Source organism: Microcaecilia unicolor, chromosome 12 (genome assembly GCF_901765095.1).
Source record: "Microcaecilia unicolor chromosome 12, aMicUni1.1, whole genome shotgun sequence".
Lineage (NCBI taxonomy): Eukaryota > Metazoa > Chordata > Amphibia > Gymnophiona > Siphonopidae > Microcaecilia > Microcaecilia unicolor.
In genome coordinates, this window is record NC_044042.1 from 75,146,669 (window position 1) to 75,171,255 (window position 24,587).

Here is a 24,587-nt window from a genome sequence, read left to right on the forward strand (position 1 = left end):
AGGACAGGGTCAGTCTCTACATAGTTAGGATATATTTAGAATCTCTTATGTTCTAAAGCAGCAACAAAATTTCCATGGCTGTCTCACATACTGCTCTCATCTCTAGTCCTTCATATCCACTGGTTTCATAAGTGGGTGCAACTGCATACCATGTGTACTTTTCAAAATAAGTATGCAAATCATGGGTAAAAAGATTGTAAAATTATCCTTTAAGCACACATAGATCATCTCTAAACATACTCCACCCTGATTACCAGCTTTCAGCCATGGCTATCAGCTCATAAATAGCCTGCTTCTTCAAAGCTACACAACTGTGCTCGCAGTCCCAGGAGTTAATCTGAACATGCCGCTGAAACAGCAAAACTCAGTACCTGTGATATTTAGAAGGAAGGCAGGGCCATTACATGCAGGAAAACGCAACAGTACACCCTCATGCTTTGCAATCACTTACCATTCCTTTCAGACAACCGAGGGGTGCCTGCAAAGCAAAAGCTGTTAGTTCCTCATCCATAAAACGCTTTAGCAACAAGATCTAAAGTAAAACTTTGCAAATCCCATTAGTGGCCAAGAAATCTACAAGCTCTGCATTCAGGCTCCAATATCCAGCTTCTGAGCAGAAGGAATTTTACAGGACTGCGAATATCCAGCAGCACTAGACGAATGAGGAGGCACCCTTGCACGATTATAGGCTAGGCTGGTGGTTTAGGTCTAGAAGCAGCAAACATTTGAAAAGCACAAGTATTAACGATACTCAGATACAAAACCGAGTAACTACATTGCTACAGACTATCAGCTCTCTTGGGATTTCCTAAATGAATTCACTATTGCAGCAAGGTTAAGAAAACATATGGGAAAAGCCTCACCAGTTCACTTTACATGCTTTCACAGTCTCATTTTACAAAAACTGCTTTGTTTCAATACATGTTCTTCATGCTATAGGCTATATGTGCTTAGCACATTCTCCTCAAACCCCAAGGCTAGTCTGTTTCTTAGTGCACACTAAACTTGAAATAGCAGGGTAGATTTTTCTTTTTTTTACACCTTCTATTAGTAGATGCATTTTAAACATACCTGACTGGACTAGAGGATGTTACTATGCACAGATAGCTTTTATGTGTTACAAAATGTACATCTTTGCTTTTCCAACACTGAAAGTGCCAGGTGCAGATTTTGTTTAATACGTAGACAGGTCTTTTCAATGTACAGCAAGTACTTAGAATCCTTGAAAGGACAGATGACAAAAATGTTTTGACTGTCAGAAGCAAGCAGAGTGTCTAAAATTTTCTTCAACTGAAAATATGGCTAGAAGATTTGCAAAGAAGCTGGTCTGCGATTGTGTTGTACATTGTTGTAATGAAAAAACAAAGTGCTTGGACTAGCTCTCTTTACATTTCATTAGACAATGCAAAATGCAGTGTGCATTTTTCCTACAGACACAAGCTCAAATAGTAGTGAACTGCATAAAAGTCTATACACCTATCAGTAATTTATAAGAGATATATTTAGAAACCCCAGATTTCATCTGCTATCAAAAGTAAACAGAATGGTTAATCCAAGATCTCAAGACTCCTCCTTCATGTTTATCCTGAGTGGAAATTTTAGATACATATTACAACTGCATATACAGAGAAAAATCCACAATTATAGAACAGACTAGATTACGTCAAGCAGCTAGTCCATTAAAGGGTTTTCTCCTCTCACGCAATCTCTGGGTGTATCCAGATCGTGTTCATCACTGTAGGATAGCTCTACTTTTTAGGACTAGGACAGTGATAAGTGAATGAACCCTACAAATAATTTCTATTATGTAAAGCTTAAATCAAAACTAAATAAAATGGCATTCAATGCTTACTTTAACACTATATTTGTTCTAGGTTTCCAAAATAGTTATTTGGTGCAATTAAAATCTTGTACTAGAAATCAGCTATTCTATTGTGAAAGAGGAAACCATATGACTGGGTTTCTGACACTGAACAGCTTGCAAACATTTTCCCAAATCTCTTAAGAGCCATTGCTACAGAGTGTAGTGCTCACATGTCTGCTACAAGAAATACACAAGCTTTAGTTTCTTAAATCAAGTTCCACAAATTTTATATTTCTTCAGTTTTACAAAATGGAGATGTGCGTTGTTTAACCTGACGTAGTATGCAAAACTAGCACTCAATCTGAGATTGCGGCATTCTCTTCATACTCAAAGCATGCCGATGTATCTCTTGCATCTGGCGGATTCTATCTTTCTGCCACATCAGATTTGGGGGCATGGGGTATCTTTGTGTCCCATGAAGGCACCTATAAGGAATTCTTATATGACACGCAGCTGCTCTGCATCGAGGTTGCGGCATGGGAGGAAGGAGCATCCAGCGCTTTCTCTCAGCACAGTACCGATATGCCTCTTTCCTGTACTGCTTGTCTATGTCATCACTGTTTTTTCCAGCCTCCGATAATAAACACATCGTCTTTGTGATAACAGATGGCTGCCCCCTCGATACTGAGTACCTCAGGAGGAAGGCTTTCAAGGATCTCATCCAGCATTTGGCCAGCGATCTTCTGCTTTGCTTCTTCATTGTCTATAGAGTAGTTTTTAGGACAACATGAAGCAGTGTGATAGAAATTTGTATCGGCAACAGACATCTGGAAAGAGCAGTAGTTGTCAATAAGTGGCAGCGATTCAACATCCTGCCACTGCCTGGTTTCTGTGTCATATCTGCAAATGATGGTCCTCAGCCCATCCTCAATATCACCGTCCACTGGTGTCCTAGCAGCAATGTAAACAAACCGATCTTCTACATTCACTGCTTTGACATCTCGAAGTATCTTTGGGGCCGACTCAAGAGTATGCCATTTGTCCTTCACAGTGTCATACAAAGCCACATCTTTAAAGCCAGGACTGAAGTTACCATGCCCACCTATGCTGTACAAATTGCCCTTGATTGAACTAAGACCAAAAGAATGTTTTCTTGTTATCAGATTACACATCTGCTCCCAAGTATTTCTATTTGGACTATACCTTTCTAGAGTCTTTGCAAAACCAGGTTCCATGGAGCCAGCCACATATATATATGAATCAGTGACAACAGCAGCATGACCATCCAGGTGGTTATGAATGTGTGGAAGATTCACCCACCTGTCTTCATCAATGAAGTATCCTACACATTCGCTTAAATATTCTCCCCCCTCCGACACTCCTCCAATTACCATTATGACATCCATGTTTTGCCCAAATCGAGGCAGGGATGGCATGAGTGTCAGTGGCTGGAGATTACCCGACTGCAAATTTTCAGACCTCAGAGCATGACTCTCCACAGCATCGGATACTAGAGTCATGCAGGCTTCATTTTTGACCACCAGCTGCTCAGATTTCACATGTCTGGTGAGATAAGTTGGTTTCATCTGCGACAACCTAAGCAATCTGAATAGTTCCACAAAGTATTTCTCCCTTTCTTCACTATTCCTCTGAACCCACTTTAACACAGTCTCAAAAAGGACTTCTTCAGAATCCACTGTAATTTCAGGGTCCGATAGCCAGTCTCTAACAAGATGGTAGGGTAGCGTATAGAATTCTTCATCTTGGATAACCTTAAAGAAGTTTCTTCGGATCATTTCTCCAGATTTCATGTCCAGGTGGGTCAGGGTGTACATATGAGCTAAACTATGGATGGCCACGCAGTTGCTAAGGTTAAGTTTTTTCTTCAAAAATTCTCCACAGAATTCCTTAGTCGGGTTAGCAAAAACCTTAGAGAGAGAAAGAAAAAAAAAACAAACAAACTGAAAATCAGAATGTCTCTTGTACAGACTTAGATGAGGCATCATCTACAGCAGGGGGTGGGCAACTTTTATACACCAAAAGACACATTAAATGTCAGTACTACCCCTAGCAGGCCACATACAAAATCAAACTTGCCATATAATTTGTTGTCAACAAAACTCAATATGATGACTAAATGAACATAAATTATTACCAGAATAGTCTGTTACTGTCGACCTCTGTCTTTCCGAAGAGTTGACAACACTGTCAATGCTTATCCCATTGTTGTATCCTTCAACAGTTTCTAGTAACTACAAAGCACTGGTTAATGACATTTGTGCAGGGCACTTTCTACCTATATGTCTTCTGGTTTCACAGGACCCATAAAATCCAATGGCATACTGTAGGTTACCGTTACCCACCTCTGATTTACAGCATACTTGCTTCCATTTGCAGAGATCAAAACAGTAATACAGAAAGAGCTCCCACAACATAAACACACAAAATTAAATTAGTTTAAATAAATAAATATTTAGGAGTGTATATAACCAGAGATGGGGCCTCTCTGTATAGGGAAAACATAGGTCCACTGATAGAGATGACTAAAATAAGTTGCTTATGTGGAGGGAATTACCACTTACAATATGGGGAAGAATAGCGCTGTTTAATATGATGGTAGCTCCCAAGTGGCTATACGTCTTCCAACAATTACCACTGTTTCTGAAGCGAAAAGATGAAAAGTCCTTACAACGCTTATTGCAAAAGTACCTCTGGCAGGGGAAGAAGCCGAGAATTCATACTACCTGATGACAAGCCCAAGGGAGGGGGGGCGGCATGGGACTTATGAACATTAAGTTCTTGACAATCGCAAGTTCCATGAGGCACATAAATGACTGGTACGAGGGACATCTGAGTTTTCCATTACACCAGTGGAGACGATGATGTTCCCAAACATACATTTTAGTCACCCTGCTCCATACTGGAATGCAATGCCTAGTGGAGCATTCAAGAGACATCCCCTACTGACGGCCCTAAGGGAAACATGGAGATGGGTGTGCAGACGTATCATTTCTCGGCCCGAACGTCCCCCTGGTTGTCCATATGTGATAACCCAGCGTTCCCTCCAGGTCAAGGGGTTAGCATCTTTAATAGGTGGGCAAAAAAGGGGATAGTATACCTGGCACACTTAGTTACGGATCAGGGACAAATTCTCTCATATCTAGAGCTTCAGAATCGATTTAAGATCCCACCGACGCACCACTTTGCATACCGTCAACTGAGTCACTATGTGGCTTCCCTGGAGTGGACTGATCTCACAGAGGATGTGGTTGAGGTTCTCTCCGAGGAGTTTACTTTAGGAGCGCAACTCTCAATACCATTGAGATTCCATCATCAACAATTGAAAGACACTACGGCAGAGCTAGATTTTAGGACAGCTTGCACGAGATTGGTCAGGGGACTTGGGTTGTACTTTTACAGAGGAAGAATGTAGATTATATTTGAAAGCTATGTATAAGCAACGCCTTTCATACCCCAGAGAGAGAGGTTATATAGATGGCTGTTGAGAACACACATATCTCCTTACAGAGCGCAAAGAGCAGGGTTTAATACTACGGGAACCTGCCCCAAATGTAATCAGGGAGCGGCCTCACTGGGGAATATGTTTTGGGGATGCCATGGTTGGAAAGTTCTGGAGGCAGATCATAGCGGGAATAGACCAATTATGGAATTGCACTTTCATACACGATCCCCTAATCTTATTTAACCGCTTTAAACTAACCACAGAGGCGCCAGAGGGCTTTAAGGCATTTGCCAAGATGGCCATATATTTTGGAATAACCACAATACTACAATTTTGGAGGGCAAAGAAATACCTCCCTTACAGGCCTGGCGAGCACAAATGGTGCGACAAATGAGAATAGACAGATGTGGGGTATCTGATCTGGAAAGCCCCGCAGGTCTCAAGTTCAAGGCTCAGTGGGAAATGCTTTGGATTACTCTCCCGATTAAGGCACAAGGCCTATTGTTGAACTTCTAAAGCCTAGGCAAGGTCTTATAGGCTTGCCAATAAATAGAGGGGCATTGGATAATGGTAAAGATGGCTCAGTATTTACTGAAAGACGGGCAAGCAATACACAAGGAGAGATACCAATTCTCAAATGTTGACTTTCTGTGTGTATTAAACTATAATGCAGTTGACTTAGTAATGGAGCACAAGGGGGGGGGGGGGAGGGGGGGGTAGGACAGGGCAAGGGAGGGAGGGACAGGGCAGGGAGGTTGGGTAGGGTACTCCTCAAGATTAATATAGTTAAATAACTTGTATATGACAAAGCTGAACAAAAGAGTTTATTCTGGAATAATTTAGCCAGCTGTTTGTTTAATGCTGATTTTGTTCCATTTATAATGTTAGCATGCGATAAGATTTAGGGAGTATTAAGGGTCCTTAGGTGGGAAGGAAGGTGAGAAATGTAAATACTACACAGTAATATGGAAACTGTTTCAGCCTGTGGTTGGCTAATTTATGTATAATTTTATTGTTGACGAAGAAAGGTCTTATTTGTTTGTTACAACCAATAAAAATGATTTAAACATAAATTAGTTTAAATAACCAGATTTTACAAATGTGAAGATTTTTGATCACTGATCAAATATTGGGAGTTGTCTTCTCACCGATTAAGACCATTATCATAAGAAACAAAAATTTGAATCCCACTACAGCATCTTGTGATTCTGGGCAAGTCACTAGCCTTCATTGACCCAGGTACAAAATAAGTACTTAAAAATAATATGTAAACCGCTTTGACTGTAACCACAGAAAGGAAGTATATCAAACCTCATCCCCTTTACCAGCTCCATCACCAAGTTCCCCTCTTGCCCACGCTCGCTAACTCCAGTACTTAGTGTCGTCCTCACGCCACAGTTTCACTCACCTGTCCGCCAACTCCAGCACCTCATGCACACTGCCAGTGCAGACACGGATCTTACCCGTGTACAGTACTGAATAACGGCCCTCTACAGTCTCCAGGTCCCGGGCCACCTTCCGAGCTCCACTTGCATATGTCCACACGGCCAGAGCGTGATTCTTCAAAATGGCCAGAGAGGAGCGGCGTGAAGTAGTCGGTGGCGGCGGCCAACACAGAACGATGCGCTCGAAACTCTCGGCCACCACCGAAAGCCAGAGTAATATCGCAAAAGAGGCCCAGCTTACGTTGCTCATTCTGCCGCCAAGACAGCTCCCAGCAATGGTTATCTGCTACAAAGTCCTCGGCTTCCGCTGAGGCGCAGTCTCCTCCTGCCAACACCGAATCCTCGGCCGGGGCGTCTAGGTTCGAGGGAAGCGGCTTAGGTTGAGAAGAAACGCTGGCCGCCGCCATCTTTTCCCCCTAGGCGCAGACTGATGACGTAGGACGGATGCCCAGTTCACGCCACGATGGTTGCCCGGTAACCACGCAGAGTACGGCGGGTCCGCAGGCCGGCCGTTTGTGCTTGTCTGGAAAAAACGAGCCGTTGATTCATAGGCGAAGGGAGAATTTAAGAAACCTCGTGGAGTATTTCTCTGACTCAGGAGGGCTCACAATCTAAGTTTGTACCTGAGGCAATGGAAGGTTAAGTGACTTGCCCAGGATCTCAAGGAGTGGCAATGGTGGGATTTGAACCAGCCACCTCTGGATGTCAGGGCTGGTGCTCTAGCCACAAGGCCACTCCTCTACTTAAAAAATTATAGCTGGCAGGAAACAGCAGTTTTAAACTCTATTTATTTTACTGCAAAATGTGCACAAAATACAAACTATGCAATACAGATGGCCAAATTTCAGTGAGGATACCCTGTTTTCTGATGGGTTCATCTTAACTGTTGTAATCTGCCTTGGGAAGCCTGGTGTTATAAAGATGATGGAATATATTGAAATCAAATGGAAGTAGAATTAAACTCTGCTTTCATTGGGGCACATGGAATCACATCTTCATCTGTTTTGTACTTTACCTTTTAAATATTCAAATGGATTATTCTGTTTTGAACGTGTTTCAGGGTCAAGTGGTTTTATAAGTCAAAATAAAAATAAATATTTTGTTTCATGCAGATCTCTTTTGTTTAAATATAAATGAGCTATAAGCCCCTAGTGCAGACCATTGGTTTTCTTAGATTTTGTTCTTCTGATTACTTGTACTGTGCCAAAACTGAAAACTCATTTCTCTATCTGGTTGATAATAAAAGGAGCTCATTAAGAACACTATCCACCCTAAAAGATTGTTGTGTGGCTGTACATGAAGAATTGTGATATTGAATAAGTAAGTGTATGTTTGTGTCCCTAGTCCTGCATCCTAAGTTTATATAATCCTTTCAAGAAATCCAGTTAATCTTTTAACTTATTAGTGGAGCAAAACCACAGAGGCATTGTATGGTCACATTTTCAATATGGAAATACTAGGGTCCAGCTAAGGAACAGGTTATTTTGAGTTAGTCTGCACTGGACCAAACTTGCTTTCCTTGTGCCATCACTATCCCGCAGGTAGGCAGTGTCTTAAAAGATGAAGGATAAAGGATTTTTTTTTTACATTTATAATCACACATTATCAAGTAAAGTCAGGTTCAATGTGGCTTACATTTGAAATACAGTGAGACAGAATAATAGAATTCAGTTATATCATGGGAACAAACAGATGGATATGTCTGAAACATTTAACAAAGTTGAGATTAGCATATATACCCAACTGGCATTTAAAAGTTTGTCCTTTAATGATACCACATGTTCAGAAATCCATAGCCATTAGTATAGGCAGTTATTCAAAGATTATCACACATGCACACACCAGAAAAGGCATCCATCATATTGCAAAAGTAAACACCAACTTCTACAGAATACATCCAAAATTTTATTTTTATTTCCTTATTTCTATCTTCCAAAATTCCAGACACCAGATGTACAGATCCGTATACTGCACAAGCCGGCATGTTTGAAAATATTGTGAGATTAATAAAAATGCTACCAGCAATAAAGAATGACAACATGGGTGCAGTAACTCATAGGTTTACTTGCTTTGTTTTGAGTGTATGGGGATGACGGCTACGTGGGGAAGGGGAACGTTTTGACATCACTTGCAGGCATATTTTCAAAGCACTTTGGGAGGCTAAGTTCCATAGGTTTCTATGGAACTTTGGGAGGCTAAGTGCTTTGAAAATGAGCTTGTTGGTCTCCTGTCTATTAAACCTCCTTGAGTGCTATGGCATCCCCAATCAGAAGGTGGTAAGAAATTATGGGCATAACTTCCTAGTACTGCCTTCCAAATCTCTTCAGTGCCTTGTAGCTGTGTAGACTGCTGACTGTTGCAGCAGGGGCGCTGGAGAGCTGAGAGAGACAAACATAAGAGTAGCCATACTGGGTCAGACCAATGGTGCAGCTAGCCCAGTTTTCCAAAGAGTGGCCAAGCCAGGTCACAAGTACCTGGTAGAAACCCAATTAGCAACAGTGGCCTAGTGGTTAGTGCACAGGTTTTGCAATCCAGATGTGGCCGGTTCAAATCCCATTGCTGCTTCTTGTGATCTTGGGCAAGTCACTTAACCCTCCATTGCCTAAGGTACAAACTTAGATTGTGAGCCCTCCTGGGACAGAGAAATATCCAGAGTACCTGAATGTAACTCACCTTGAGCTACTACTGAAAAAGGTGTGAGCAAAAATCTAAATAAATAAATAAAATAAATCAATGCTCCCAATCCCAGGGCAACCAGTTGCTTCCCCCTCTCTGTCTCAATAGCAGACTATGGGCTTTTCCTCCAGGAATTTGTCCAAACCTTTTTTAAACCCAGATATGCTAACCGCTGTTACTGCATCCTCTGGCAAAGAGTTCCAGAGCTTAACTATGTGAAAAAATATTTGCTCCTATTTTAAAAGCATTTCCATGTAACTTCCTTGAGTGTCCCCTAGTTCTTGTACTTTCGGAATAAGTGAAACAAGAAACAATTTACTTCTACTCATTCTACACTACTCAGGATTTTGTAGATCTCAATCATATCCCCCCTTAGCTATATCTTTTCCAAGTTGAAAAGCCCTAACCTCTTTAGCCTTTCCTCATATCAGAGGAGTTTCATCCCTTTTATCATTTTGGTTGGTCGTTTAAACCTTTTCTAATTCCGCTATATCTTTTTTGAGATACGGTGACCAGAACTGGGAAACCTCGGGGGCCTTCCATGGGGTCGGGTCCTATTATGCTCCTGCTCTGGGTCTAAAGCTTCCCAAGCATCCAAGTCTGGATTTTCAGGAAGATGCTTTGGAGGACCTTGTGTTTGAGGAAGACTTCAGTGATCTGGAGGAGGAGGAGGAGGAGGAGAGCCTGGTCCCTCTGGATCTTGGCAAAGACCTGTTCCCTTTGGGAGAGGATCCTTCTGTGGCTCGCATTTTCTATCGGGAGGAACATGCAGAGCTCATTTCTCAGTGCTCAGATATTCATTCCTGCTCTTTGACTCATGGGAGCATGGAGTCAGTGAGGACGCTGACATAAAGATAAGTTCAGCTTCTATGAATGACTATGCTATTTTAAAGTATTGGTTAATGACCATAGTTGGTGCAGGTGTAGTAAATGTATCACTAAAAAACACTAATAGCATGTACTGTTTTATTGAAAATTCTATTCTTAACTTTGTATTTCAAATTACTATGTAAGCCGCATTGAGCCTGCATTGTGTGGGAAAGCGCGGGGTACAAATGTAATAAATAATAATAATACACGGTGTTAAAAAGAAGAGTAGCCCGATGAATGAAGTGCTATACCACTGGGCAATAGTTAATACTAATTGCCAAAGATAGTGGAAAATTCTGAGGGTACTCTTTCAAAAAAATAATTTAAAAAATATTTCAATATATATTTTCAGAAAGTTTGGTATTGAGAAATTATTAGCTATTAGCCTAGGTAGCAGTTGTCCTAGTTCTAGTGGTGGACAAGTGTGGGAAAGCACTCAAGGCTCCTGGGGGAGACCCAGGGCTGAGGCTACAAGTAATCCCAGCCAACCGGTGGGGGGTGGGGAGGAGGGACCCAGCCACCTGGGTGTACATCTCAAGGGTAAAGTGTGGCCCCTGCGGACCAACTAGCCCAACAGCAAGGGCCCAGAGAGAGAGAGGAACAACTAAAAGGGGGAAAGGATTTTTTTTTTTTAATCCTTTTAATTTAAGCCCCTGAAACAAACTACCGAACACCACAGACCAATGGAACCCCAAAGGACCAAGCCCTTCTAGGCCTACCAGACCGGCTGCTGACTGCAAAGGTTGCTAGCCTACCATCTGCTGGAGACTGAGAACATACTGGCTGGCTGAGGGGTGGCACAGTGCTTTTACAGAGGGTCAGAAAGCTGTTGCATTCTCAGCCTCCATCTGCTGGTAGGCAAGCATAACCCACACGTCAGTAGCTGGACCGGTCTGGAGGGCTGACAAGGAAATTTTTTTTTTTTTTTTTTGGGGGGGGGGGGGGGGGGAATTGCCTGACCTATGTTCTGAGGGGGAACTCCTCACCCTCCTTGTTGAACAGAGTTTTCAGAGGCCCTTTCTGTTAGGTGCCTTGCTCGGGGGGGTGGGGGGGGGGGGGGGAAATTACACCAACTCATACCTTGCCTTAAGCAGCAAATTGCCTTGAGCTAGTGGCACTGATGGAAGGTGGTGAGCACTGCATATGCTGCTCAAACCTCTATTTATGCTGCCGTACAACCCAGCAGCAAGTAAATTGCTACAGTGCCTCATTTCCTGTGCCACTGAAGGGGGACCTGCTCCTAGTTCTGACTACCTTGAGAAATATGCTGATATTAGGGCTCAATTTTTCTGCCTGGGGTCCATTCAATCCTACTTATACCAGTGCAAGTGGCAACCTCCATAAGTAATTAATGGCTTGTGTACATGGGACTACCTTTATGTTTAATTAGGGGAAATGGGAAATGATATACCGCCTTTCTGAAGTTTTTGCAACTACATTCAAAGAGGTTTACATATATTCAGGTACTTATTTTTGTACCAGGGGCAATGGAGGGTTAAGTGACTTGCCCAGAGTCACAAGGAGCTGCAGTGGGAATCGAACTCAGTTCCCCAGGATCAAAGTCCACTGCACTAACCACTAGGCTACTCCTCCACTAATTACTGTTCATGACCCATTTTCATACTTCTTTCCTAATGGAAATGGGCCACTTTTACATGTGGGGTGCTATTGGCTACATTATCCCTACAGTTTCTATCATTTTAGGGCAGGGGTTCTCAGCCCAGTCCTCAAGACACACCCAGCCAGTCAGGTTTTCAGGATATCCACAATGAATAGCCTGACAAATTTGCATGTACTACCTCCATTGTATGCAAATCTATCCCATGCATATTCATTGTGGGTACCCTGAAAACGTGACTGGCTGGGCTTGCCAAGGAACGGGTTGAGTACTCCTGGTTTAGGATAAAACAGACTCTGCTCAAACCAGAGAAAGTATTTTACAAAACCATCCTTGAAGCCTGTGGATTCACACGTGGGAGAAGCTCATGTCTTTTAAGTTATTTTATGTATTATACAGTATTCCCTGAACTGTTCTAGAATAGCTGAAGTTTCATGTGGCAAGAAAGCTGAACCCCCAATCCTCTTCCCCCACCCCCAAAAATTCCATTTCACTACCAGCTGCTAACAGTGTTACTTTATTTAAGTTAACTGACAGAGTAAAATACAGACGTATTGACACACTCTTCAGTATGACATGACCCACACAGTACACAGGTGGTACACATAAGGATAAATGCAAACAGTCCACAGTTTCATGGAACAGTAATTTGGCAGAGAACAGACAGCTTTGGCTGCAGAAATACTTTGTAGTTTAAAACAAACAACTTTATTTCACAGTTTTAAGAATGCCTTTTACCACCATTAAACTGTCTATACATGGCATGTGCCAAGCTCTTGATGGCTCCCTCTACATTTACTACTGGTCCATGCTAAAAAAGCAAACAAACAAAAAAAACCACAGTACAAAGAATTAAAAATGATTTACTATTGACAACGAATGCTGGTTGTCAAGGTCTTGTACCCTTCTTAGTTGTCCTTTACCAGTATTCCTTTTTATAGTTGCTTTGGTGATCTGACAGAGAATAAGCCCACAGTAGGACGGGCACACAGTGCAGGTTTAGCAGCGACAGTCTGTCTGAGCTAGCACTATTTTTCGTTCTACTCTACCCTTCCCCCCTCCCCCCCCATAGCCCAGTTACTACAGCAACAGCAGTTTGGCTGGGGGACAGAGACATAGCTTCCTTTAGAACTCTTAACCACATGCATTCTGTACTTGGTTGTGTCATTTGATGAACTGGACTTTATTTATTTATTTTTATAACCCACCTCCTCAGCATTCCAGAAGCCAGAATCGGGTCCCAGAACCAAATCTGCATTTTCTGCTCTTGGGTCAGCCCGTCTAGCACTAATTCTGCTAATAGGGTGAGTAGAGCTGCTGGGAAGCATGCTACGATTTTTCATAAAAATAACTCATGAGTTTGTGCTATTTAAAAAAAAATTCAATGTCAGTTAAAAATAGAGTTTAGGTCATTGGGGCGCACTGAGCCAGGCCTGGTTTTAGAGTCCAGGCATACAACAGGCTAGAAACCAAGACTGGATCAGCCCCTCCTGGCAACCCTACCAGATCCTAAAAGTAAAAGCAACAGTAGTCTTCACAACAACTGCTTTCTGATGGGCAAGAAAATGAAGTTTTCTTAGATCTCCTTGCTTACTTGTCCAGGCTAACACTTGTCCTTTGTTTAATATTCTTTTTTTGTTTAACTTAAAGCACCTTGTGCTAACCGGTGCCATGTTCAAAAACTATTTTAGCTTCCACAGACTGCTGCTTTAATGCCTACTGATGGTGGAGGGACATCTTTTGGAAGCATTGCATTTAGTGGCTGCTTTTCTTAGTCCTTTTATTAAATAAAATTAACCTTTAGAACTAAAGAGAAACATACAGACAGACACGTATAGAGGCTTTACATACATCAATGGAATAAATGAGACTCTGAGGCATATCCTTCACATCGGCCTATAATAAATCACACCTGTCCTGTCGCTTCTTTAGTAATGGCCTAGCCTAGTGAAATCCGGCTAGTCAGCTTTGGTACTTACCAATAAGTCTGGTTTCTCAGGTGACCAAATTATGCAAGATTATATTATTGCAGGTAACCTGGAAACCAAACCTAGCTTGGGAGGGATGGGGAGGATTTCTCATGGTGACGTTTTAGGAGCCCTTGATTAAGTGGGGGTTCCTCTCTCTGCTCTAAACCATTCCATCTCCTTCTAATCTTTCTATAGTCTCACTTCCTAGCCCTGTTGGCATCAGACTCTTCTTCCCCTCTCCCTCTGTCTCCCAGCTCTGTCCTGCAAGCCACACTTTCTGGCCATGCCAAGGACAGCAGTTCCTATAAACAGGCAGAACATTGGCTGCTTGGCATCACCGAGTGAAGGCTTTATTTCTTGGTGGATAATCTTGGTGAAACCTCCTTGCCAAGGAAACCCAGCAAAGGTAAGGAGAAACAGGACACACTTAAAGCTAGAGAAGCACTCTGTTATTTCTAGTTAATAAATATAGCAAGAAGCAGAATGGAACATTGTACCACAATTCAGCAGCTACATTTATCAAAGTAGAATAAAAAAAAAAGAATTCCACAATTGCTTGGAAATGTTACTGTCTTTGACACCGTACACCCAATGGCTATCTCCAATTCAAGTTCCATCTTTCATAACCTTCCAGGCACATCAGGTCACTACCTCCAGAGGGCACTGTCAGGGAGAGCTACCAGTCACTACATTGTCATGTGCTCTGGAAGAACGTAGGAGATATCATCCCATGGGTGGCGATACAGGCCCTGCTTAAGCCTCTTCTGATCCAAGTAGTGTCCTGCAATAAAACATTCACAGGGATTATGGCTTGCTTGTTTCCTTGGCATCGCTATTTGTCACTGCTGTTTTTGACACTGTACTAGCACAGTATGCCACACTGGCAGAGGTAGTACAAGGTTTCACCAGAATGCCCTGGTTCATTGCTGTTCTAGGAGAACCAATGCCAGAAACGTTACAAAGACTGGACTCTGGGTTACAGGCTTTTTGATCCCGGTCCAGTCTGAGGTCACCAGATCAGATGCCGATAAATAATAAGGTAGTGCCCCAGCTACTGGGAAATAAACAGTGAGACCACCCACTCATTTCACAGGTTAAAACACAGTGGTGCCTGCTAACCTGTGTGACACTTGCATTGCATACAACTTAGAAACAGTTTTTAGAGAGAAGCCAGGAAGACTGTGGACACACAGGGCCTATGTATCAACAGACCAGCAAGCTAATTCCAATTATCAAATAGCTCCATCTAGCTGCATTAATCACTGTGTTTCAATTTGAAAAATGCCCTCAGCTTTTAAAAAAATTCCTGATCCTTTCTTTAAAAATGGTGATAAAGATAGAACTTACCAATGAAACCCATACTCCTGCCCAGTACAAAGATACCATTCAGAGCACCAATGTCTATGTATTCATCTGCCTCCTCCCTGCAAAAGACAACATCAGCAAAACTTCCCTTAATGATCACAAGCCAGCAAATAAAGTGCAGGAATTTTTAGTTATTGCTGAATTCAGGATCTTTTTAAGATCCACAAGGAAACCCAACCTGTGAAGAAACAGTGTGTTTTAAGCCTGTAAAAATGTATTTGGCCAGCAGGTGGTGTTTCTTTGCTGTAAAGCTGGTGTAGAGAACTGAATGTTCTTTTTCTTTAACACAAGCAGGAAGCCAGCAGCAGTATACTTTTATCTTGTTGACTGGGCTCTGATTGGCCCAGGAGCTCATTTCCTTTAGTGTGTGCTCTTTTTGCATCTATTCTTAGCCCGGGAGAAAAGAGAGACAGATCTCTTTGCTGAGGCTTGGTGAATTATATGTCCTGATCTTCCCAGGTACTGTTTAGACAGTATAGAAATGTTTAGTTAGTGGTATAATTGATCCTTATTCAGTTACCTGTTATTGTTTGCTGACTGCACAATTTTGTTCCACTGTTCAATTTTAAAAAGACTATAAACAATATTTAGTTTATTGCCTCTCTGTCTGGACTGATAAAGAATCCTGGTGGCTTGTGTGTTGGGTCTGTGAATGCTTTCTGGGAACTGTGGGACCACTGGGAGTGTAGCCCCAGTAACCTAGAAATCACTGGGGATACTTTGAGAGTGTGAGACTCACTCAGAGGCAGTGTGACCCAGTTGGTGGGAGAAGGGTGCTAGTGTAGAGCACAAGGTGCAGGCGGACCTTAGCTGTGCTGGGGATAGACCCTCTAAGTGGCTGCAGGGGTAACCCCAGACGGGTGGCTAGGTGTTTCATGACAGTCCAAGAAAGTTTTTATATATATATATATATATATTTTTTTTTTTTTTTTTATTATGTCCATTCTGTACCTTATTATATTAGTTTCAAAAGCAGTATAACAGCTCAGGACCCAAGGATAACCTCAAGCCAAAGTCTAGACATCTACAGGTACTTTTACTACCAGATAGGAATTGGCATTAATGAAAAACACGTTTGTTGGAAATTTCACTGCAGGTACAAAAGATAAAATCAATGATCAGCACATCCCTTCTGGGTAAAGACTAGGAATTGTTTTTTTTTTTTAAACTATTCATTTTGTATCACCACTTAGGGTGATTTGTGTCGGGTTGAACAGTTTATGAATAAAACTGGATTGGATGCAACCACAGAGAACCACAAACAGGAATATTTATTTCAGGTAACAAACATGCAATGAAATGTTTTAAACACCTCCACACCCCATGTCTTTTCAAGTGCAGCTGACCTTTAACCTTCATCAGCTTTTCTATTGGCTTTTGGAGGGGTCTGCATCACAGACCTACAGCAATGCAGATTTTTATGCAACCCACCAGAATGAAATGCACTGGGACAATGCAGGGGAAAAGACCAGAATCGAACTGCTACTCACCGTGTGAAGGAGCCACAGTTCCTGAGCAAATCAACAAATGCCACTCCGATAAAGCCATCCACATTCAGGATAAGATTAGGTTTCTAGGAGAAAGAAAAAAGAAAATGATAGCAGTTTGAAAGGCAGGGCAGCAGAGTGGAAACAGGTAGGCATGATGATGGGGGGTGGGGGGGGGGGGGGGGGGAGAGAGGAATTTACTTAGAAAGGCCTTTCAGGTTTTTCTGAGCTCTAGGGCCCTGATTCTGAAAACCTACTCCCAACATTAAAGGCGATTAGCACCAGACTAGCGCTGCCAATGAAACCATTAATGTAGACCACATTAATAACCCTGCACCAATTCTCAAAAGGCTCTCAGATGCATTTATCGCCAGAAACCTAACGCCAGATCTGGGGCAGAGTTGGAAGGGTTAGTTGAGAGAAGAGGTGCCTAACCAGAACCCTTTCCCACCCACCAGCCTGACCACTCTGCCCCAGACAGGCTCCCCTCCACCCCCAAAAGAAAAGCACTGGTGGTCCGGTGGCCCCTGAACCTCTCGGCTGACTCCCCCGACTATAACAAAATGCCCTCGTGGTCCGGTGGCCCCCAAGCCCTAAACTTAAAAGAACCCTCTGGTGGTCCAATGGAACCCCGGCCCGGTATGGACCCCCCAAGTCTGAAGTCATTCCCTGGTGGTCTAGAGGTGGCCCACCCTCCCCTATACCCCCGGTACCTTGAAGGTGGAGGCAGGAGCAATGCCTATTCATTTCTACTTCTTGGGGCACCATCTTGAAAATGGCAGTGCCCTGCCCAGTACATCCTGGATGCACTGGGTGGGGCCTAACTACCATATAAAGGAGAAATGCATTTAAATGCTGTCATTAACAACCCCGTACCAATTCTCAGGCACTGACAGGAAAGCAGAGTACTAAGCAGCTAATTACTGCCACGATTTTAACAGCATTAATTTGCATGATCATTACTCCAAGTGGCAATTTTCTTGTGCTAGGTTAGCAGTAGTACTTCATTCTAGCATGGACCTTTGAGCATCAGCCCCTACGAGAGCTAATCTGTTCTTAGTGGCATCAGAGGTCACCAGCGTGTGGCTGACTCTTCTTGTGCTAGTGGCTTAAAATGGAAACATCTTAAAAAAAAAAACAGTTAATATTTTAAATAAAAAGCCTAAAGATAGGCAATTTCCAGTCTAAACTTGCAAAAAGTGACAACGTTCTGCTAGCAAGCTGCCTCTGTCTCCTGCTCATCATGGCCGAGGTGATGTGTCACTTGGCCAAATTAGGCAAGAATGCCTATAATTTAACCTAGAACTTGGAAATCTGACCAGGCAGACTGATAAATTGTGTGCCTGAGTAAATATGAGTTCTTGACAGGCATTCTGCAGAATTACAGAGGAGCAATGAGGTTCTAGCTTAAAAAACAAAAACCTCAGCAGCAATTTTGCCTGTACTTTTATGACTTGTATGGACACTTTGTTTGCAGGGGCGCTACCTCGGTGGTCACATGTCCATGGGGAGGCTGCTGTTAACGATAATTTGCTAGCATCTGGACTTGGCACCATACCTTTGAAGTGGTGATTTTCTCTACTTCCAGGGCGTAATCCAACAGGGGTGTGGCCGGAAAGTGCTGTTTGACGTAATCCTTCAGGATCTGGACTCTCATATCAGGGTTGTTTATCTGTAAGTTGTAAGAAAATATAAGGTGAAATCAGCTTTCTCCCACTGAGCCTGGCCACGTAATATGATCAACCAGTCTATAGCATGGTTCAGCAACTCCACATTAGTTAAAGACTGTTCTTCAAAATGCTCTGCTCCAATTTACTCATCCTTAGCCCAGGGTCAGATTGGCTTTTAAGAATTTTCTGTCTGCACTGTAAACTGGCTTAGGGGTCTTAAACTTGTTTAACATTAACCACCAGTCTCCCACTGGTGCCATCAGTGACACCTCTCAAAGTCTTGCTTGTCAAAGTGCAAACACATGCAGTGAACACATTAAGGGAAAATTAATCCAGTTTGAAATGACTCATTCACATGACACAGAGAAGCTTCTCTTCCCACTCTCCAGCAGCAGTGGAGGAACAGGCAGATTAGTGTTGCAAAATGGCTCCCAATTTGTCCAATGGGGTTGATCCTTAGTTTACTCCACTGCATGCAGGGATCTGTAGTCTTGCTTTTCTTAGGGAATGCAATCGGGAGTTATAGTTCTGATTTTCCAGCATGCAGAGGGAAAACCTAAGATTGGATCAACCTTGTTAGGTAAATTTAGAGACAGCTGTCAACAGAGAGAGGCATAGCAGTGCTGGTTACTCACGGACTTTACGCGGTGTCCGATCCCCATGATAAGTTTCCCTTCTTTCTTCATCTTGTTTACAAACTCCATGGAAATGAGGCCACTGTCGAAGGCCTTGCTGAACATCTTCGCTGCAGCATCCAAAGCCCCACCAAACCGGTCACCCTGTATATGAACAGTCACAAGACCAACACTGAAGCTTTTACCCTGGGGTGTGGTGGGTGAATTCATCAATACAGCCACCCTTCCTCTCACCTCCAAAACACTAGAATTAAGAGTACAACAGTTTCATGACAACATCTATTTTACAATGTACCCAAGCAGCCAACATTTCAGCCAGACAAAAAAACCATGAGAAGGAGCGAACACTGGGGAACACTAGCTTATGGGCCTTCTAAAGTCCCAGTGAAATCTCAAACGAGGATCTCAATAGTAGCTTTAGGAATGACCTTGGCATGTCCACGGGAAAGTGCAAGGCTGCCAGAATCAGTGAAGGAAATGTTATTAAAACCATGCAGTGAAGCAAGCTGATTTACAATTCTAATGAGCCCTATGTGTACAACCTACTTTAATAGGGATAATTTTATAAAGCAACACACAAACAGCAAAGGAGACAAATAAGCCTCAAAACAATGATGCAGTGCAGAATTTATTGATAGATACCAGTGACTCAAAACTAGCTGTGTTTCGGCCATAAGGCCTGCCTCAGGAGTCAATACCAGAAAATTACACTTCTATCCCTCTACCAATCGGTGTACCTCAGTTCTCGGTCCTCTCCTGTTCTCCATCTACACTTCTTCTCTTGGCTCTCTGATATCATCCCATGGCTTTCAATACCATCTCTATGCTGATGACTCTCAAATCTACCTCTCTACCCCTGAAATCTCAACCAGCATCCAGACCAATGTTTCAGTCTGCCTATCTGATATCGCTGCCTGGATGTCTCAACATCATCTGAAACTTAACATGGCCAAAACCGAGCTTCTCATCTTTCCCCCTAAACCTACCTCTCCTCTCCCCCCTTTCTCTATTTCTGTGGATGGCACTCGCATTCTCCCTGTCTCATCAGCTCGTAACCTTGGGGTCATCTTTGACTCCTCTCTCTCCTTCTCTACTCACATTCAGCAGATTGCCAAAACCTGTCGTTTCTTTCTATATAACATCAGCAAAATCCATCCCTTCATCTCTGAGCACTCTACCAGAACCCTTATCCACACTCTCATCACCTCTCGTCTTGATTATTGTAACCTGCTTCTCACCGGCCTCCCTCTTAGCCATCTCTCTCCTCTTCAATCAGTCCAAAACTCTGCTGCGCGACTCATTTTCCGCCATCGCTATGCTCACATTAGCCCTCTCCTTAAGTCACTTCACTGGCTCCCTATCCATTTACGCATTCAATTCAAACTTCTCTTATTAACCTATAAGTGCATTCTCTCTGCCGCTCCACAGTACCTCTCCACTCTTGTCTCTCCCTATGCCCCCCTCGAGTACTCCGTTCTGTAGATAAATCTCTCTTATCTGTCCCCTTCTCCGCTACTGCTAATTCCAGACTTCGTTCCTTTTATCTTGCTGCACCTCACGCCTGGAATAGACTTCCCGAGCATGTACATCTAGCCCCATCTTTGGCTGTTTTCAAGTCCAAACTTAAAGCCCACCTCTTTACCACTGCTTTTGACTCCTAACCACTACTCACTTGCCCTGTCCTTTTATCCTCAGCTCTTTATTCCCTTACCCTTAATTGTTCTGTTTGTTTACCTGTCTTATCTAGATTGTAAGCTCTTTGAGCAGGGCCTGCCTTTTTGTGTATGGTGTACAGCGCTGCATATGCCTTGTAGCACTATAGAAAGGATAAGTAGTAGTAGTAGTGTAATGCGATTAAATAATTGCACCCAAAACGCGCATCAAACAAAATCCTGCCTCTACGTAGCAGAACAGCTCTGTAGTCAAGCAGAGCTGTTCTGCAGTGCTACACAGAGGCAGGATTTTGTTCGATGCGCGTTTTGGGTGTAGTTATTTAATCGCATTACACGCTATTAGACCACTGTGTAACTTTCTGGTACTGACTCCTGAGGCAGGCCTTATGGCCGCAACACGGCTTGTGTTGAGTCACTGATACCTATCAATAATTTCTGTATCGCTCCATTGTTTTGGAACTTTGTCACCTTTTCTGTTTGTGCGTTGTTTTTGCTTTTCCTCTTTTTGCTTCTTCTGGTAACTTTATAAAGCAATTTCTGTGTACAAAGTACATTTTACACGTGCAAAATGTCTCAAATAATACACAGGTAAAAAACCTAGGTACGTGGTTAAGCTTGTACCTCTTTTGCACGATCTGTGCATATTCTGGGGATGGAGTTTCAGAGGAGCTGGGGTGGAGTTGCAGTGCACCCACACTTTGATAAAATATAACTGTACCTGCACTCCTTCCAAGCAGGTGTAAGTTTGTAAGAATTTGTGCACTACTGGGAGTTATAAAAGCACATATACTCCTATGTTGCCTTTATAAAAACAGGCCCCTTTTTTGGCTAACTTCATAAATGGGTGCCAATGTTAACAAGATTTTCAGTATTTTGGTTTTAATAATGAACTCCATGGTCCTACCTTTTCTGACATAGAAACAAAGAAAAATGTGGGCAGATAAAGACCATATGGCCTATCCAGTCTGCCCATCCATGCCATCTACTCTCACTATCACTCCCTTAGAGATTGTATGTACTTGTCCCAAGCTCTCTTGACTTCAGATACTGTTTTCGTCTCCACTACTTCTATCGGGAGGCTGTTCCACAAATTCACTACCGTTTCTGAGAAAAAGTATTTCCTCGGGATACTTTGGAGTCTATCCCCTTTCACCTTCATCCTATGCCCTCTGATTCCAGAGCTTTCTTTCAATTGAAAGAGACTCGCCTCCTGTGCATTTATGCCATATAGGTATTTAAATGTCTCTATCTTATCTCTCCTCTCCTGCCTTTCTTCCAAAGTATACATATTGAGATCTTTAAGTCTGTCCCCATACGCTTTATGACAAAGACCAAGTAGCCGCCCTCTGGACTGACTCAATCCTGTTTATATCTTTTTGAAGGTGCGGTCTCCAGAACTGTACACAATATTCCAAATGAGGTCTCACTAGAGTTTTATACAGGGACATCATCACTTGCTTTTTCCTACTGGCTATTCCTCTGCCTATGCACCCAAGCATCCTTCTAGCTTTCGCTGTCGCCTTTTCTACCTTAAGATCATCACATACAATCACACTCAAGTCCCGCTCCTCTTTCATGCACAAAAGCTCTTCACCCTCTAAATTGTACTCAAATGCATAACATTAAATCTAAGCTGCCAAATTCCAGACCATTCCTCTAGCTTCACTAAGTCCTTTCTCATGTTATTTACACCATTAGGGGTGTCTACCCTATTGCAGTGGCGTTCCGACCCTAGCTGACACCCGGGGTGGATCGCCGATGCGCCCCCCCCCCGGCAAAATGACCCCCCCCCCAGGTGCACGCCACTGGGGGGGGGGGGGTGCAGCGGCGCACGCCTGTTGCCCTGTCTCCGAGAAAGTTCACAGGGGCAGACTCAGAGGGAGCAGAGAACACATGCAAATTGCGACAGGGCAACAGGTGCGCGCCGTGGCACCCCCCCCAGCGGCGTGCACCCGGGGCGGACTGCCCCCACCGCCCCCCCCCCCCCTTGGTATGCCACTGCCCTATTGCAGATTTTGGTATCATCTGCAAAGAGGCAAACCTTACCAGGCAGCCTTTCAGCAATATCGCTTACAGAAATGTTAAAAAGAACTGGCCCAAGAACCAAACGTTGCAACCCACCACTGGTAACATCCTTTTTCTCAGAATGAGCTCCATTTACCACTACCCTCTGTCACCTTCCATTCAATCAGTTCCTAACCCAGTCAGTCACGTTATGGCCCATACTGCGGGCACTCAGTTTATTTATTAGTTGTCTATGCGGAACTGTGTTAAAGGCTTTGCTAAAATCTAAGTACACCACATCTAGCGCTCTCCCTTGATCCAACTCTCTGGCTACCCAGTCAAAGAAATTATTCAGATTTGTTTGACAAGACCTGCCTCTAGTGAAACCATGTTGCCTTAGGTCCTGTAATCCATTGGATTTCAAAAACTTTAGTTTTGCTGTTTTTATTCTTTTTAACCCGCAATGGAGGCGATCAAGGTGGACTCCATTAAGAAAGCTTAGAAACTAATTAATTAAAACCACAAACTGTTAAATTTCCCAAATAACCACTGGGCCAATATTCTAAAGGGACTTATAAACAGAACTACCCACTAAATGCACATGTATTTAGCCCACCCTCTTTTCAGTAGTAGCTGAAGGTGAGTTACATTCGATATTACCCTGTCCCTAGCCAGCTTACACTCTAGGTTTGTACCTGATGAGATGGAGGGTTAAGCGACTTGCCCAAGATTACAAGGAGCAGCACTGGGATTTGAACTGGGCTTCCCTGGTTGTCAGTCTGATGCTCTAATCACTGGGCTCTGCTACTCCACAAAGGACTGTCTTACTTTCTAACTCTCTTACCTATCTATATGTTCCATCTTTGCTTTACCCTTCTCTATTAATTATAATGCTCTATTGTGTTGATATTGTAAGTAGTATACCATGCCATACTTTGTATTGTTTTTGAATGTTTTTACTGCTGTAATTGCCTATTGCTCATTTTGATCTTGTCCCTACCTTCTCTGGAACCAGAGAAGACCCAGCACACCCCCGATGCCCAGGTCCTCCTTGAAAACTTCAGTGATGGGCATTCCGGCATAGAGTGGAGGAGTGGCCTAGTGGTTAGGGTGGTGGACTCTGGTCCTGGGGAACTGAGTTCGATTCCCACTTCAGGCACAGGCAGCTCCTTGTGACTCTGGGCAAGTCACTTAACCCTCCATTGCCCCAGGTACAAATAAGTACCTGTATATGTAAGCCGCATTGAGCCTGCCATGAGTGGGAAAGTGTGGGGTACAAATGTAACAAAAATAAAATAAATTCTTACTGTACACCGCCTTGAGTGAATTACTTCAAAAAGACAGTAAATAAATCCTAATAAATGAAATTTTACAACTAGAATTCCAGACATGCATGTATGTGAACTGTTTCCGGCTAAGTGGTTATTTTATTTTTTTTTTTTTTTTACACAGAATGTGGATATTGGAATTGAGACATCCAGACGGGACACGCTCAATTTGAGAGTCTTTTCTAACATACCTGCAGGGGTGCATGTGTATTTAGTGGCATGTACAGTGGGTGCCGCCATTTACAAGAAGAATGACTCAACCCTTTGTCTAAAGCCCCAGCCAAAATAAGCATTTTTTTAAACTGAGCTGCTTTAAAACAAAGAGAGAATTTCCCCCATAAATGCACATGCCCTTTGAGAAATGGGGAATGCATGTGTAGATTATTGCACCATCTAAACCCTGCCCTCATCATACCCCCTTGAAATTCCTGTAAGGTATAATCTCACAAGTAAATAGTGACTTTCTAAAATCACTAGTTACACGTGAAGATGCTTTTAATATTGAAGCTATAATCTTAAAGGTAATAACAACAAACTAAATAAACCTCCTAATGATCAAAAACAGAGCTGCATTCTGCC

At 42.9% G+C, this 24,587-nt stretch overlaps 2 protein-coding genes across 2 annotated transcripts in view; both read right to left on the reverse strand.

Moving 5' to 3' along the window:
* Positions 1-375: 375 nt before the first annotated feature.
* On the reverse strand, positions 376-7,120 carry KLHL11 (kelch like family member 11). Its single transcript, XM_030221889.1, is given in 5 exon segments — positions 376-2,429; positions 2,431-3,716; positions 3,719-3,732; positions 6,676-6,767; positions 6,769-7,120. Coding segments are annotated over 5 exon segments (2,019 nt in total). The 5' UTR covers position 7,120; the 3' UTR covers positions 376-2,153.
* A 5,257-nt stretch (positions 7,121-12,377) lies between these two features.
* Positions 12,378-24,587, reverse strand: part of ACLY (ATP citrate lyase) — a 79,275-nt gene continuing 67,065 nt past the window's right edge. The window contains exons 24-28 of the mRNA XM_030220551.1: positions 19,004-19,147; positions 18,257-18,370; positions 16,702-16,784; positions 15,194-15,270; positions 12,378-14,627 (exon numbers count right to left, since the gene is read on the reverse strand). Of these exons, the coding sequence (XP_030076411.1) occupies positions 14,533-14,627; positions 15,194-15,270; positions 16,702-16,784; positions 18,257-18,370; positions 19,004-19,147 (513 nt within the window). The 3' untranslated portion in view covers positions 12,378-14,532. The remainder of the gene's footprint in view (positions 14,628-15,193; positions 15,271-16,701; positions 16,785-18,256; positions 18,371-19,003; positions 19,148-24,587) is intronic.